General features: G+C 48.0%; 2 protein-coding genes across 2 annotated transcripts in view; one reads left to right on the forward strand and one right to left on the reverse strand.

The window, feature by feature from the left end:
- Window positions 1–10,688, forward strand: part of itga4 (integrin alpha 4) — a 21,291-nt gene extending 10,603 nt beyond the window's left edge. Inside the window, exons 15-28 of the mRNA XM_084443654.1 lie at window positions 660–814; window positions 1,392–1,544; window positions 2,754–2,830; window positions 4,204–4,354; window positions 4,623–4,721; window positions 4,855–4,931; window positions 6,490–6,579; window positions 6,697–6,784; window positions 7,179–7,286; window positions 7,432–7,557; window positions 7,722–7,847; window positions 7,974–8,072; window positions 8,964–9,083; window positions 9,408–10,688. Of these exons, the coding sequence (XP_084299780.1) occupies window positions 660–814; window positions 1,392–1,544; window positions 2,754–2,830; window positions 4,204–4,354; window positions 4,623–4,721; window positions 4,855–4,931; window positions 6,490–6,579; window positions 6,697–6,784; window positions 7,179–7,286; window positions 7,432–7,557; window positions 7,722–7,847; window positions 7,974–8,072; window positions 8,964–9,083; window positions 9,408–9,500 (1,562 nt within the window). The 3' untranslated portion in view covers window positions 9,501–10,688. The remainder of the gene's footprint in view (window positions 1–659; window positions 815–1,391; window positions 1,545–2,753; window positions 2,831–4,203; window positions 4,355–4,622; window positions 4,722–4,854; window positions 4,932–6,489; window positions 6,580–6,696; window positions 6,785–7,178; window positions 7,287–7,431; window positions 7,558–7,721; window positions 7,848–7,973; window positions 8,073–8,963; window positions 9,084–9,407) is intronic.
- Window positions 10,689–12,319: 1,631 nt separating this feature from the next.
- Window positions 12,320–15,000, reverse strand: part of cerkl (CERK like autophagy regulator) — a gene marked incomplete at both ends in the record, with an annotated part of 40,683 nt that continues 38,002 nt past the window's right edge. Inside the window, 3 exons of the mRNA XM_084442882.1 lie at window positions 12,320–12,401; window positions 12,498–12,700; window positions 14,631–14,727. Of these exons, the coding sequence (XP_084299008.1) occupies window positions 12,320–12,401; window positions 12,498–12,700; window positions 14,631–14,727 (382 nt within the window). The remainder of the gene's footprint in view (window positions 12,402–12,497; window positions 12,701–14,630; window positions 14,728–15,000) is intronic.

Below are 15,000 nucleotides of genomic sequence, written 5' to 3' on the forward strand. Positions count from 1 at the left end.
ACACACACACACACAATACTTTATGTTCACTGACTGGGGATCGAACCCGAGTCCCCTCCTGTAAGTCAGTCTAATTGTCTGCCGTTAGACCAAGGGAACGTGGGGCGAGAGAGCAGAGATCAGAGAGCGGTTTCAGGGACACGTTTGGGAAGCGCCCATCTGTGTGTTTGCCCTGGGTTAATGGTTACAAAAAAGACAAGGTTATGTACACACACACAACACACATGCGCACACGCACACACACATGTGATCAGCAGGCACACTGCTGAATATATTATTTCTGTGTAGCGTTAAGGGCAGGAGTGTTGGGAAGTCCCCTGCTCCAGCAGCAGGGACGGGGAGGAGGGGAGAGAATCACTTCTCTCTGTCAGGGTATCAGACCTCCGTTGAGGGCAGGGGGTAGTTCGACAACCACACACACACACTCACGCACATACACACACACAGACACACACACACACACACGCACACACGCACACACACACTCTCTTCTCCAGTGATGTGACTGTCTGTTACTATGCTGTGTCCATCTGCAGACCCCTCCCCCTTCATCTGTGTGTGTGTGTGTGCACCCTTAGGACTGTCTTAAGAAGATAAGTTGGAGTGTGAAGTCCTGTATGAATGACCTGATATTAACCCCCCCCCCCCCCCCCCCCCAGAGCTGCAGTACAACCTGACGGCCGACACTCGCCACAAAGACGCCTTCCCTGCTCGCTTCTACTTCCACCACAACGGGACGTCCAACACCACCAGGGGGCGTGTCAAGGCCAGACATGACAACGAGACCTGCAACACACACCAGGCTTTCATGAGGGTGAGTGTGTGTGTTTGTGTGTGTGTGCGTGTGTGTGTGTGTGGTGTGCACGGATGTGTGTGTGTGTGTGCATGGATGTGTGTGCATATCTGTGTGCATGGATGTGTGTGTCTGTGTGTGTGTGTGCACAGATGTGTGTGTGTTGTGTGTGTGTGTGTGTGTTGTGTGTGTAGTTTCCTCACGTATTAGTATTACATGTATTAATGTCACGTTGTTCGACGCGCCTGTGGTGAATCAGATGGAAATGAACAAACGCCTGTGGTAAATCAAATAGAAATGTGATCCTTACTGACGCGTCATCTCTGCTGTCTGTCAACGGATGCTTTCCATGGAGAGTGAATTAGACTTGTTGTGTGTGGAAAAACACAATGGACTACTGTGGCCAGGGCCCAAGACTTCAGCATGTTTTCTCAGAAAGGGTTGATTGAGCTGGTACCAAGAAAGAGTCAGTAGAAAGCCTGGTGACATTCGTCTTTTATGCTAGCCACTCTACATAAAAATCACGCTCCGTCGTAAATCTCCATGTTTTTAAAGTGGGTGAACCCTTCCTCCTGTGTCTCTGTGTCTGTGTCTTCAGAGGGATGTGAGAGACATTTTCACGCCCATCCAGTTCCAGCTGACCTTTGCCCTCAGAGAGCACCCCGCCCAGCGGGGCGCTTCCAGGAACTTCCCCCCCCTCCGACCCATCCTGCAGCAGAGAGGAGGCAACAGCAACCACATCATCAACCAGGTAGCATAGCAACCACATCATCAACCAGGAAGCATAGCAACCACATCACCAACCAGGTACAGTAGCATAGCAACCATATCACCAACCAGGTAGCATGGCAACAATATCATCAACCAGGTATCATAGCAACCACATCACCAACCAGGTAGCATAGCAAACACATCACCAACCAGGTAGCAACCACATCATCAACCAGGTAGCATAGCAACCACATCATCAACCAGGTAGCATAGCAACCACATCACCAACCAGGTACAGTAGCATAGCAAACATATCACCAACCAGGTAGCATAGCAACCATATCATCAACCAGGTATCATAGTAACCACATCACCAACCAGGTACAGTAGCATAGCAACCATATCACCAACCAGGTAGCATAGCAACCATATCATCAACCAGGTATCATAGCAACCACATCATCAACCAGGTATCATAGCAACCACATCACCAACCAGGTAGCATAGCAACCACATCACCAACCAGGTACAGTAGCATAGCAACCATATCACCAACCAGGTAGCATAGCAACAATATCATCAACCAGGTAGCATAGCAACCACATCACCAACCAGGTAGCATAGCAACCACATCACCAACCAGGTAGCATAGCAACCACATCATCAACCAGGTAGCATAGCAACCACATCATCAACCAGGTAGCATAGCAACCACATCACCAACCAGGTACAGTAGCATAGCAAACATATCACCAACCAGGTAGCATAGCAACCATATCATCAACCAGGTATCATAGTAACCACATCACCAACCAGGTACAGTAGCATAGCAACCATATCACCAACCAGGTAGCATAGCAACCATATCATCAACCAGGTATCATAGCAACCACATCACCAACCAGGTAGCATAGCAACCACATCACCAACCAGATAGCATAGCAACCACATTACCAACCAGGTAGCATGGCCACCGCATCACCAACCAGGTAGCATAGCAACCGCATCACCAACCAGGTAGCAACACCACACCCATAGCAGCCACCTCACCAACCAGAAAGCACTCCCAGACCAGTGTCTCTCTCCTCCTGTGCTTAGATCTGTCCCTTCACATTCATTGCTAGAATTATATATAAAATATATATTTAATATAATATATAAGATATGTTATATAAAAAATATTAACTATTGATGAATGATTGCTGATATTAAATGTAAAGGTGTTGCTTGGTTTGTTTTTTCTCCACAGACGGAGTTTGCTCGCTACTGCTCTCTGGTCAACTGTTCCACCAACCTGCAGCTGTCTGCCCACCTGGTGCTGCCCCAGTAAGTATATTCAACAGCTCACATCTACTGTTACACTGGTCTGGAGAGAGAGAGAGAGAGAGAGAGAGAGAAGGAGGGAGCTATGAGAGAGAGAAAGAGATAAGAGTGCAAGCGAGAGAGACAGAGATAGAGACAGAGAGAGAGAGAGGGAGAGAGAGGGAGGGAGGGAGGGGTAGTGAGATAGAGGGAGGGGTGTGGGAGTGTGTGGTATCATGTGACTGTTAGATGAGGGGAGCCTGCTCCTCCTTCCTGTTCCTGCCACGCGTGGAATGTTCCGCAGCGCACAAGAACACGACACCGCTGTCCTGCCCTCAACACTGCCCTCAACACTACCCTCAACACTGCCCTCAACACTACCCTCAACACTGCCTCAACACTGCCCTCAACACTGCCCTCAACACTACCCTCAACACTGCCCTCAACACTACCCTCAACACTACCCTCAACACTACCCTCAACACTGCCTCAACACTGCCTCAACACTGCCCTCAACACTGCCCTCAACACTACCCTCAACACTGCCTCAACACTGCCCTCAACACTACCCTCAACACTGCCTCAACACTACCCTCAACACTGCCTCAACACTACCCTCAACACTGCCTCAACACTGCCCTCAACACTGCCCTCAACACTACCCTCAACACTGCCCTCAACACTGCCTCAACACTACCCTCAACACTGCCCTCAACACTGCCTCAACACTACCCTCAACACTGCCCTCAACACTGCCCTCAACACTGCCCTCAACACTACCCTCAACACTGCCCTCAACACTGCCCTCAACACTGCCTCAACACTGCCTCAACACTGCCCTCAACACTACCCTCAACACTGCCTCAACACTGCCCTCAACACTACCCTCAACACTACCTCAACACTACCCTCAACACTACCCTCAACACTGCCTCAACACTACCCTCAACACTGCCCTCAACACTGCCCTCAACACTACCCTCAACACTGCCCCCAGCACGCGCTTTAAGCTGGTCAACAAATCCATACCAGATGAAACCTGCAGAACCACACCCTCCCTCTCATTCACTCAGCCCTCTGTCTGTCTGTCTGTCTCTCTCTCTCTCTCCTCCTCCACTCTCTCTCCCTCTCTCTCTCCTCCTCCACTCTCTCTCTCTCCTCCTCCACTCTCTGTCTTTCTCTCTCCCTCTCCCCCCCCTCTCTCTCTCTCCTCCTCCACTCTCTCTCTCTCTCTCTCTCTCCCTCTCTCTCTCTCTCTGTCCCTCTCTCTCTCTCCTCCTCCACTCTTTCTCCCCTTGTCTCATCGCTCTCGCAATTTCCGCCATTTTGAAAGTGTGATGTTTGACGTTTGTCGACTCGGCCGTCGTGAAAGCTAATTCTGGGCGGTTCTGCGACAGGAAACACGAGGACCTGTCCTACTTTGCGCTGGGGAACGGGAAGACCATTCTGCTGAACGCCACGCTGGCCAACGCTGGAGACGACGTCTTCCTGCCCAGACTGCTGCTGCGCTTCCCCGCCAACCTGCACTACATCAAAGTCCTGGACACTGTGAGTCACACACACACATACACACACATACACACATGTATTTACACCAACACACACACCCTGGAGTCTGGACACTGTGAGTCACACACACACACATTTATTTACACCAACGCACACACACACACACACACACACACACATTTATTTACACAAACAAACACACACACATTTATTTACATAAACACACACACACACACACACACACACACTTAATTCTACCCGTCCTGACTTTCTGTGTGCGTGTGTGTGTGTATGTGTGTGTCTCCAGGAGGAGAACTCAGTAAGTTGTGACCTGGTGGAGGACAACAGGACTGCGGTGGGCGTGGACTGCAGCCTGGGAAACCTGTACATGAGCTCACACAGCAAGGTACAGCATCCAGCCAATCACTGGCTAGGGTCGGGCACGCTTAGCCAATCACACGTCAGAGTACAGTACCGGACAAGGTGACTTGAATGTTTAGTGGTGTAACCTGAATGTGTCTACTTCATGCTTCCTGTAGTTGAACATAAGCTTCCTGCTGGATGTCAACCAGAGCAGCAGCGCTGGTGATATCATCATCCATCTCAATGCCACTGGGTAAGGACACACCCCTCACCCCTGTCCTCATTCCCCTCTTCTATCTCTCCTCTCTCTTTTCTTCTATCTCTCCTCTCTCTACCCTCACCCATCTCCCCTCTCCTCTCACCTCTCACTAGGGCTGCACGATTATGACAAAAAATAATTATTGCGATTATTTCCCTGATATTGTTATTGTGATCATTACGTGTGATTAATATTTCACATTGATCTCATGCTAGAGAGATGAACTGATGATGCGCTTGGCGGTTGTGTCACGCAGCTGATGTCACAGTTAGCCAATCATATAAACCCTTCTAGTTCCTAGAAGACTCATTAATTGAGGAGTGGAGTGAGATAGGGGGATAGAGTGGTGTTTTTTTTTTTTGCGTGTTGGCATGGTAACAGGTCAACAGAGTCTGAGGCCAGGACTCTAAGCAGTAGTTTGCTCAGGCTGACGTTAGCTCTAGCTGACACAACACTTAAGTTATCCCAAGTGTTTGGAGGATTGTGTTCCGATGTTTGGGTAAAGAATGCCTGATTGAAGGTCTGTTTAGATGTTGTAATCTCTGGTGACACTTACCCAGAAAGGGAGGAGGAGGAGGGAGAGGGCGGGAGGAAGGGAGAAAGAGAGAGAGAGAGAGAGAGAGAGAGGGAGAGAGAGAGAGAGGGAGAGAGAGGCCTACCTAAACATGGAGCTGTCCACTGCACGCGTAAATGTTGGTCCTATAACCGCTCTCCAGATATCCCTGAAGCATGCTGGTGTGTGTGTGTGTTGGCCCAGTATGGCGAGGTCTGCGGAGTCTCATGTTGTCAGACTGTGTGTGGAGGTTGGAGCAGAGTGTAACTGGACTCGTGTTCTGAAGCCAGATGTGTTTAAATGTCCAGGATTATGTCACCTTAATGCCTCCAATAAATTACCTTAATTCTGTTTTCCCTGTATGCAGTCCAGATGGACTGGCTTCAGACCTGTCAGGTTCTAGAGGGGTGATGTTCTAGGATTTACCCTGCCACTGTTCTTAGTACCACAGTGATCCAGGCTGGTCATGTTCCAGGTTCTAGACTGGTGAGTTAGGCTCTAGAATGGTCAGGTTCCAGGTTCTAGACTGGTGATCTAGGTTCTAGAATGGTCAGGTTGCAGGTTGTAGGCTGGTGATGATATAGGTTCTAGACTTGTCAATTTGCAGGTTGTAGACTGGTGATGCTCTAGGATATGAATGTGATTGTGTGTGATATGAATGTGATTGTGTGATATGAATGTGATATGAATGTGATTATTTGTGATAATAATGTGATTATGTGTGATATTAATGTGATTGTGTGTGATATTAATGTGATTATGTGTGATATTAATGTGATTGTGTGATATTCATGTGGTGTGTGTGATATTCATGTGATGTGTGTGATATTAATGTGATTGTGTGTGATATTCATGTGGTGTGTGTGATATTCATGTGATGTGTGTGATATTAATGTGATTGTGTGTAATATTAATATGATGTGTGTGATATTAATGTGATTGTATGTGATATTAATGTGATTGTGTGTGATATTAATGTGATGTGTGTCTCCTCCTCAGAGACAACTATGAGAGCGAGGAGCTTCTCCACGACAACGTTGCCAGCCTGGCCCTGCCTCTCCGATACGGGGTACACCTCAACATCCACGGGTAAAACTAGCTGTGTGTGTGTGTGTGTGTTTATGTGTGGGTGTTTGTGTGTGTGTCTGATATCCTACTCTAACTAGCCAATCAGAGACAGTGTCCCCTGCTCTCTGTCCCTCACAGGTTTATGTCTCCAAACTCGTTTGTATTTGGGGACCAGGAGCCCACTCCTGTGGACTGTTTCACCGAGAGCTTCAACTACACTTACAAGGTACAGTCCTCACTCTCTATGGAGAACGGGCAATATTAGGCAAAGCACAACATACTGAACCACCTCTAATACACCCACAAATATGTTTGCAAGTAGCAATAATGGAATGGATCATTTAATGGAAATAGCGCAAACTGCGCTCACCAATGATGTGTCGCACACCAGTGATGTGTCGAATTTCTATATAATTTAGAATCAGTCTGTGTGAAGAAAAAGTGTCTGCCCATCTGTTTTGAAATATGATGTTGAAATCAGGCCCAGGGGTTAGCTAGCTATGACAAGCCAGCGAGGGGACTGCCATAAGTGTGACTCACCACAGAACTGGTGCCATGAAAGTAAACACACGAGTGAGTCTGAAACTGAAGTATGCTGTCCGTCTGCCGCCACTCTCCAGGTGCTCAACCTTGGACCCAGCAGAGCCCTGAACACAGTGGTGGAGGTCGACCTTCCAAAGACCTTGGTACCTTGGCCTTACAGACTGCTGCATATAGCAGAGTACCAGGTAGGCCTACTGGAACACAGCACATTCAATGTGAACTCCTGTCTTGGGTTTTGGGGAGTTTGAGTTGTCAGCAGATCATATTGTTGCCCGTGTTTGACCTGTGGTGTGTGTGTGTGTGTGTGTGTGTGTGTTCTCTGTCCGCCAGGCCTCCCAGGGGGAGTGTGTGTTGAAGAACTCGACGGTGAGGGTGGAGAAGGACTGTGATGTCCCTCGAGCCTCCTTCATCAGAGAACTCCTCTTCTTCTTCTCCAAGACCACCACACGCAAGATGGTATACACACACACACACACACACACACACACACACACACACACACACACATGTACACAGACAGACAGACACACACACACACACACAGACACACACACACACACTCGGGAACATCATTATTAATATTGATAGTAACAATGTTGTGTCTCCTGGCTCCTCCCCAGTACTGTGGCCATGGTGATGACCTGTGCGAGACCCTGGTGTGTCGCCTTGGCGACATGGACATGGGGAAGGAGGCCACCATCCAGCTGGAGGTCAAACTCAACCCGACCGTGCTGCAGCTGTCTCCGGTACACACACGTACACACACACACACACACGTACACACACACACGCACACCCACACACACCCACACTCACACACACACACACTCTTGTATGATACCCTATTGATGTGTGTCGCCCCTCTCTCTCAGGGTCGTCATGGCGTGATGCTGATAGAGAGTACCGGTGTCATCAGCTCCCCCAGAGAAGACCAGCACACAATCCTGCTACAACACAGCCCCATAGCACAGGTCAGTCTACACAGCCCCATAGCACAGGTCAGTCTACACAGCCCCATAGCACAGGTCAGTCTACACAGCCCCATAGCACAGGTCAGTCTACACAGCCCCATAGCACAGGTCAGTCTGACACAGACCCATAGCACAGGTCAGTCTACACAGCCCCATAGCACAGGTCAGTTTGACACAGCCCCATAGCACAGGTCAGTCTGACACAGAACACAGAACCCATAGCACAGATCAGTCTAACACAGAACACAGAACCCATAGCACAGGTCAGTCTAACACAGAACATAGAACCCATAGCACAGGTCAGTCCAACACAGAACACAGAACCCATAGCACAGGTCAGTCTAACACAGAACCCATAGCACAGGTCAGTCTAACACAGAACATAGAACCCATAGCACAGGTCAGTCCAACACAGAACACAGAACCCATAGCACAGGTCAGTCTAACACAGAACACAGAACCCATAGCACAGGTCAGTCAAGATCATATAACCCATAACAAAGGTCTGTCTAGAACACAAAACCTAGAACTCATAGCACAGGTTAGTGTAACACAGCACCTAGAACCCATTGCACAGGTCAGTCTAGGACATAAAAGACAGAACCCATAGCACAGGTCAGTCTAGAACACATAACCTCCATTAGAACCAATAGCACAGGTCTGTCTAGCACACAGAACCCGTAGAACAGGTCTGTCTAAAACACAGAACATAGAACCCATAGTACAGGCCAGTCTAGAACACAAAACACAGAACCTACCTGTAGAACGATGGGTCAGCCTAGAACACAGAACCTAGAACCACATTTGCTACAGCACACAGCCCTATGGCCCAGGTCCTCCCCCTGTCTGGACCCTCGGCCATGTTCTGAGCGTCTGGCCCGTCTGTTCCAGGTGGTTCTGGACGGTCACTTCAACCAGAAGCCGCAGGCGTCCGTGGAGGTGTTCATCATCCTGGTCAGCCTGCTGCTGGGCCTGCTCATCCTGGCTGCTCTCATCTTCGCCCTCTGGAAGGTAGCTGCACACACACACACACACACACACACATGCACGCATACACGCACACACACACATGCACGCATACACGCACACACACACATATACACACACACACAAACACACACCTGCATATATACACACACATACACACACACACATGCACGCATACACGCACACACACACACATGCATATACACACACACACACATAAACACAAACATGCCCAGCGCTCATGCACCCACAGGCACGCGCTCACACACACACACACACACAAACTGTTCTCTATGTATATTTTTCATCTGGACCGTGTGTGTGTGTGTGTGTGTGTGTGTGTGACAGGCCGGCTTCTTCAAGAGGGAGTTTAAGAAGAAGGAGGAGGAGATCAGGAGGGACAGCTGGGACTACGTCCCCAAGTCGGAGAGCGTGTCCTAACGGGGGGACGCTGGAGTGTGTGTGTGTCATGAGGGTGGACAGAGGAGTGTGTGTGTGTCATGATGGTGGACAGAGGAGTGTGTGTGTGTGTTAATAGAGGACACAGGACCGTATCATTGCTGGTGCTTTACACACTTTACAACATGGAGAGTCTGCTGGGGAGCTGTTCTACTGACGCATCATCAGGCATAGACACCAGTCTGAGGCTAGTAGACCTGTGACATCAGCACCAATGGCCAGCAGGACAGACGGACTTAACCTGGTCAGCAGTCAAGACGGGACACATGCACTTTACTGACCCCTGGAGCTGGGGATGAACGAAGAGCTCTGATTGGCTCAGTCGGCTGCCAGTCCTTAAATGGAACTGGACCTGATGGAACGCTCTGTCTCTGGACATCCTGTCCCCTAGCCTGGGGGGCGTGTCTGTGTGGATCCGGTCGCACATATTGCTTGTGCCTACTGTACAATGAAAAAAATGCACTGTTGAAGCTTTTTTGAATGGCTAGGACCTATATGTGGACAGACACCGTAAGCCCAGGTCTGTGTATGTACATGTATATGTCATTAGGTGTGTATATATGCATATACAGTATGATATTGAAGAACCCGTTCTTTTATCACAAAGTTTTATGAAAGATCTTGTTTGAGCACATGTAGAATAGAGAGCGAGACTGTCACACCTCCGTAACCCTGACCCTGCCGTTCACCTTGCCCCCCCCGCCCCCCCCCCCAAAACCCTGAGTAGCTGTGATCAGATCAGTGATATGGTTGACATGGCTGTGTGTGTGTGTGTGTGTGTGTGCATGTGTGTGTATGTGTGAACACAAGTCTCACAATACAGAAATGAAAGGGTGCATTATGCAGAAATGACTCAGGTTCCCAGAGCTCTGATTACAGTTCTGTTTTCAAAGGACGTGAGTGTGTGTGTGTGTGTGTGTGTGTATGTATTATCTGCTTATATACTTGGCTTTCAGGGATTCAAACTTTAATGTGACCAAGAGATCAGGTTGGACAGAATCAAGGCACATTCCTTTTTTTTTTTTTTTTATGAAGTTTTTATTTGTTAATAAATAGGTTTAGAGTGTAAACATCAACCGTTTGTTTGTCAACACATTTCCTTTGGTCTTAATTTATGTAATTCTGCACTGGAATGTATCTTGCTGTCTTTGCTTTTTATATAAAAAATAATTTTATATTTAAAACCTGTTGTTGTTGTTGTTGTGCTGGTGATTTCTACTCAGTGACATTCAGAGTTGTTGAAGTACGGCAGCCTGTAGCACAGTACACTTGCCTTTTTTGGTTCCAAAGCAAAACACATTTCACAAAGGTGTGTGTCTGTAGCTGTAGTAGTACAGTAGTAGTAGTAGCTGTAGTAGTAGTAGTAGTAGTAGTAGTAGTGGTAGTAGTAGTAGTAGTAGTAGTGGTAGTAGTAGCTGTAGTAGTGGTAGTAGTAGTAGTAGTAGTAGTAGTAGTAGTAGTCCTGGTGAGGTAGTAGTAGTAGTGGTAGTAGTAGTAGTAGTAGTAGTAGTAGTCCTGGTGAGGTAGTAGTAGTAGTGGTAGTAGTAGTAGTAGTAGTAGTAGTGGTAGTAGTAGCTGTAGTAGTAGTAGTAGTAGTAGTAGTAGTCCTGGTGAGGTAGTAGTAGTAGTAGTAGTAGTAGTTGTAGTAATAGTAGTAGTAGTAGTAGCTGTAGTAGTAGTAGTAGTAGTAGTAGTAGTAGAAGTAGTAGTAGCTGTAGTAGTAGTAGTAGTAGTAGTAGTAGTAGCTGTAGTAGTAGTAGTATTGGTAGTAGTAGTAGTAGTAGTAGTGGTAGTAGTAGTAGTAGTAGTAGTAGTAGTAGTGGTAGTAGTAGTAGTAGTAGTAGCTGTAGTAGTAGTAGTAGTAGTAGTAGTAGTAGTAGTGGTAGTAGTAGTAGTAGTAGCTGAAGTAGTAGTAGTAGTAGTAGCTGTAGTAGTAGTAGTAGTAGTGGTAGTAGTAGTAGTAGTAGCTGTAGTAGTAGTAGTAGTAGTCGTAGTAGTAGTGTAGTAGTAGCTGTAGTAGTAGTAGTAGTAGTAGAAGTAGTGGTAGTAGTAGCTGTAGTAGTAGTAGTAGTAGTAGTAGTAGTAGCTGTAGTAGTAGTAGTAGTAGCTGTAGTAGTAGTAGTAGTAGTAGTAGCAGCTGTAGTAGTAGTAGTAGTAGTAGTAGTAGTAGCTGTAGTAGTAGTAGTAGTAGTAGTAGTAGTAGTAGTAGTAGTAGTAGTACTACTAGTAGTAGTAGTAGTAGTAGTAGCTGTAGTAGTAGTGCTAACTTGAGAGCACAGCTATGCGGGTGTGTGAATCCTCAACAGACAGGCTCAGATAAAGCTGTGGTAGGTTTGGGTTACTTGCCTTGACAACCTCTCTCTCGTTGACAAACTCTCTTGCTCTTGTTTAATTGTTGTTATTGAGTCTATTTCTGCAACACCTGCATTTCTGGCTGTTTATTCTACTAACGTTAACGTTAGTGCTCGCTGCTTCGGGAGACACCATTAGCCTGTATTTCACATCATCAACTACTGGACCCAATCAGGGGCTGCGTCCCCACTGGGGGGAAGAACAGCAGTTAGGACGCACTCCCTGATTGGCCCGGTTACATTGTAATTTCTGGAAATCAATGTGGAAGGGAAGAAGTCCAGACTGTATCTGGGGATTTTTTTGTTGTTGTTTTTTTTGCGAGGAAGTCTGGCTTCCAGGCTAGGCTGTCCCAATAGACCTGGACTATGACAGACAGGTCCAGCAGGTCCAGTAGTCTGTCCTGGTAGACCTGGACTGTAGCAGGTCTAACACAGCAGCGTCAGGCTGGATCAGATACAGCTACATTTGACAGGTGACTCGTCTGCTTCCTCCACCTCCTCCCCATACAGGGTCAGCAGCTGTGGGTGGACCCTGGAGAGAACACACACACACACACACACACACACGTCACCGTGCTGGACAAACAGAACATACAGAGCGGTGAGGGGTCAGGGGTCGTGCTCGTACCTGACCAGCAGCTCCCCGGGAACCTCCAGCAGGTCCCCGTCAATGTTCCAGGGGTGCGTTCCCTCGGATGAGATGATGGGCGTCGTCTTGGAGTCAGACTCCTCCTCGTTCTCCGCCGACGCCTCTTCGGCCCAGCCGGCCAGGGAGCGGGGGCGGAGCCTAACGGCCCGCACCGCGTGCGTCTGGACGAATGAGAAGCTGAACTGAGAAGAGAGAAGAACCGGTCAGTCAGACACGCCAAAGGCTGCTGGTTAACTGACCAGGAGCAGCTTTCAGACCCGTTTCATATTCCCTCCTGATGGTGTTTTGAAAGGTTTTGTTTGGTCTCTAATGTCTCAGGTTAGGGTGTGGAGAGACTCAGCTGGACCTGGACCTACAGTCAGCACCAGGACAGAGCAGAGAGAAAAGAGACAGTAGACAGAAAGAAGAGAGAGACGAGAGAAGAGAGAGAGAGTCCAGTTTCGTCCCTGCACCCTGTCCAATGTTGTCTCAATGTTATACACCCCGATCGTAAGCAAATTCCTAGTACTGTATGTTGGAAAAACTGCATGGCAATAAAGATATTGGCCGCGTTTCCCGATAAAGAACCTTCTTAAGCAACCCTTTGTATGGGAGTTAAGAAGTACTTTGGAGTTAAGTGCTTCTTAACTCGTTCGGGAAACCCGGCCATTCTGATTCTAAAGGGAGGAAAGAGAGAACGCGGAATTGTCAGCCAGAGAGCAGACTGGCCACTAGGGGGCAGTGATGACGCATAACAGGCTAGAGAGGGAGGAGGTCCACAAAATGGTCAGCCGTGTTGTCCTTGGCCAACATCCTGCTCCTGACCTGACCTAAAGATGTACCAGTGGAAACAACAACATGACCCAAATACTGTGACACACAGACAGCCCGGCTTAATCTGACCTGGTCAGCACTGGCTCCCGTGGCTCCGACATCCCACCACGCTGTCATAGACACGGGGTTCAGACAGTCACACTGACCTGTGATTGAAATAACCACCATGGTGGAATATTCCAGTAGGCTCTCTCTCTCTCTCTCTCTCTCTCTCTCTCTCTCTCTCACTCTCAGTTCAATTCAATTCAATTCACTTTATTGGCATGATAAATTAAAGAAGTTAGATTCTGTTGCCAAAGCTTTTTAAATACATGGAAATGTATGTAAATTGAAAAAACCCATAAAACAAAACAATAAGTAATCACCATAACTCAAAGTAAAAAATTGCAGTAACACAAAAAAAACAAATCTGCATAATATATGAACATTAACGAAGTAACCGCTTGTAATGGATTGTATGTGTGTGTGTGTGTGTGTAGAAATATAGTAGGTGTGTTGTGGTTGTGTTCCATCACTCGCTGTCCCTCAGATTGCGGCAGGCAGTCAGGAGCTGTGCCACAAGTGTAGAGCACTCTCCCCCCCCGGGGAGTAGTTTAAATGTCTTCGTCAGGAAGGTTGTTGAAAACAAACGGCAGGACCGGTTGAACTTAGGGAAGTTGAAAATGTTCTGATGTTTTATATTTTTCACATTTGGTTGTAAAGCGCAGCTCTGTCTCCTCCTCCCTCGGAGAGCAGTGTTGACACAATCTGTCAGTCTGTCCGTTGTCGAGGTGCTTCTCAATATCAGTTGCCATGGTCAGATAATCTTGTCTATTCAGGGCCAGATAACACTGCAGTTTGCTTTGTGTTTGGGGGTCATAATAGGTGATGTAATTTTGCTTTTGATATGTTATAATTGGGTTGACTCTAATTGATTTTGTATCAGTGTTCGTGTTGTTGAGTAAACAGTGCATCTCTCTCTCTCTCCTCCTCCACTCTCTCTCTCTCTCTCTCTCTCTCTCTCTCCTCCTCCACTCTTTCTCTCTCTCTCTCTCTCTCTCTCTCTCTCTGATCATGTCCTCTTGCTCTATATACAGCATGTAGGTGAGCTCACCACCAATGCTAGCCAAGGCTGGTATAAGGAACTGGGCTAATCTGCTTCAGCCTGGCCTGGGTTAGACCGGTTCAGCCCGAGTTAGCCACGTCTGACCGCCGACAGCTAATCTGAGGTGACAACGCGCTAATCACGCTGATCCTGCCCTACCGCCTACCTCCACTTCCTGGGTGGGCGGGGTCACGGGGGGAGGTGCCTGGGCTCACCTGATTGGTCACGCTGTTGTATCTCTTCAGGTGCTTGATGAACTCTGACCTGGAAGTGTTTCCTGCAGCGATCAGAGCCATGCTGCCATTGGCCAGCCTGAGACAGATAGAGAGCATGGGATAGGTCACAGGTCTACGTGCACTGCATCACACTGAGGAATGCCATCCAATCAAGCTGATCACCAGTAACTGTTGATGCACCAGCAGTGTGTTGAGACAGAGAGACAGACAGTATTCCATGTTCACAGACCTGCCCCTACAGTCTGTCCTATCCAGATAACAGCTACAGGCCTGTTGCGGCGTAGCTGGGGATTCTATTGTGGCTGGGATGGAGCAACAACCCTGCCCCCCCGACCAACCCCCCCAACAA

Source organism: Borostomias antarcticus, assembly GCF_949987555.1.
Source record: "Borostomias antarcticus genome assembly, chromosome: 9".
NCBI classification, from domain to species: Eukaryota; Metazoa; Chordata; class Actinopteri; order Stomiiformes; family Stomiidae; genus Borostomias; species Borostomias antarcticus.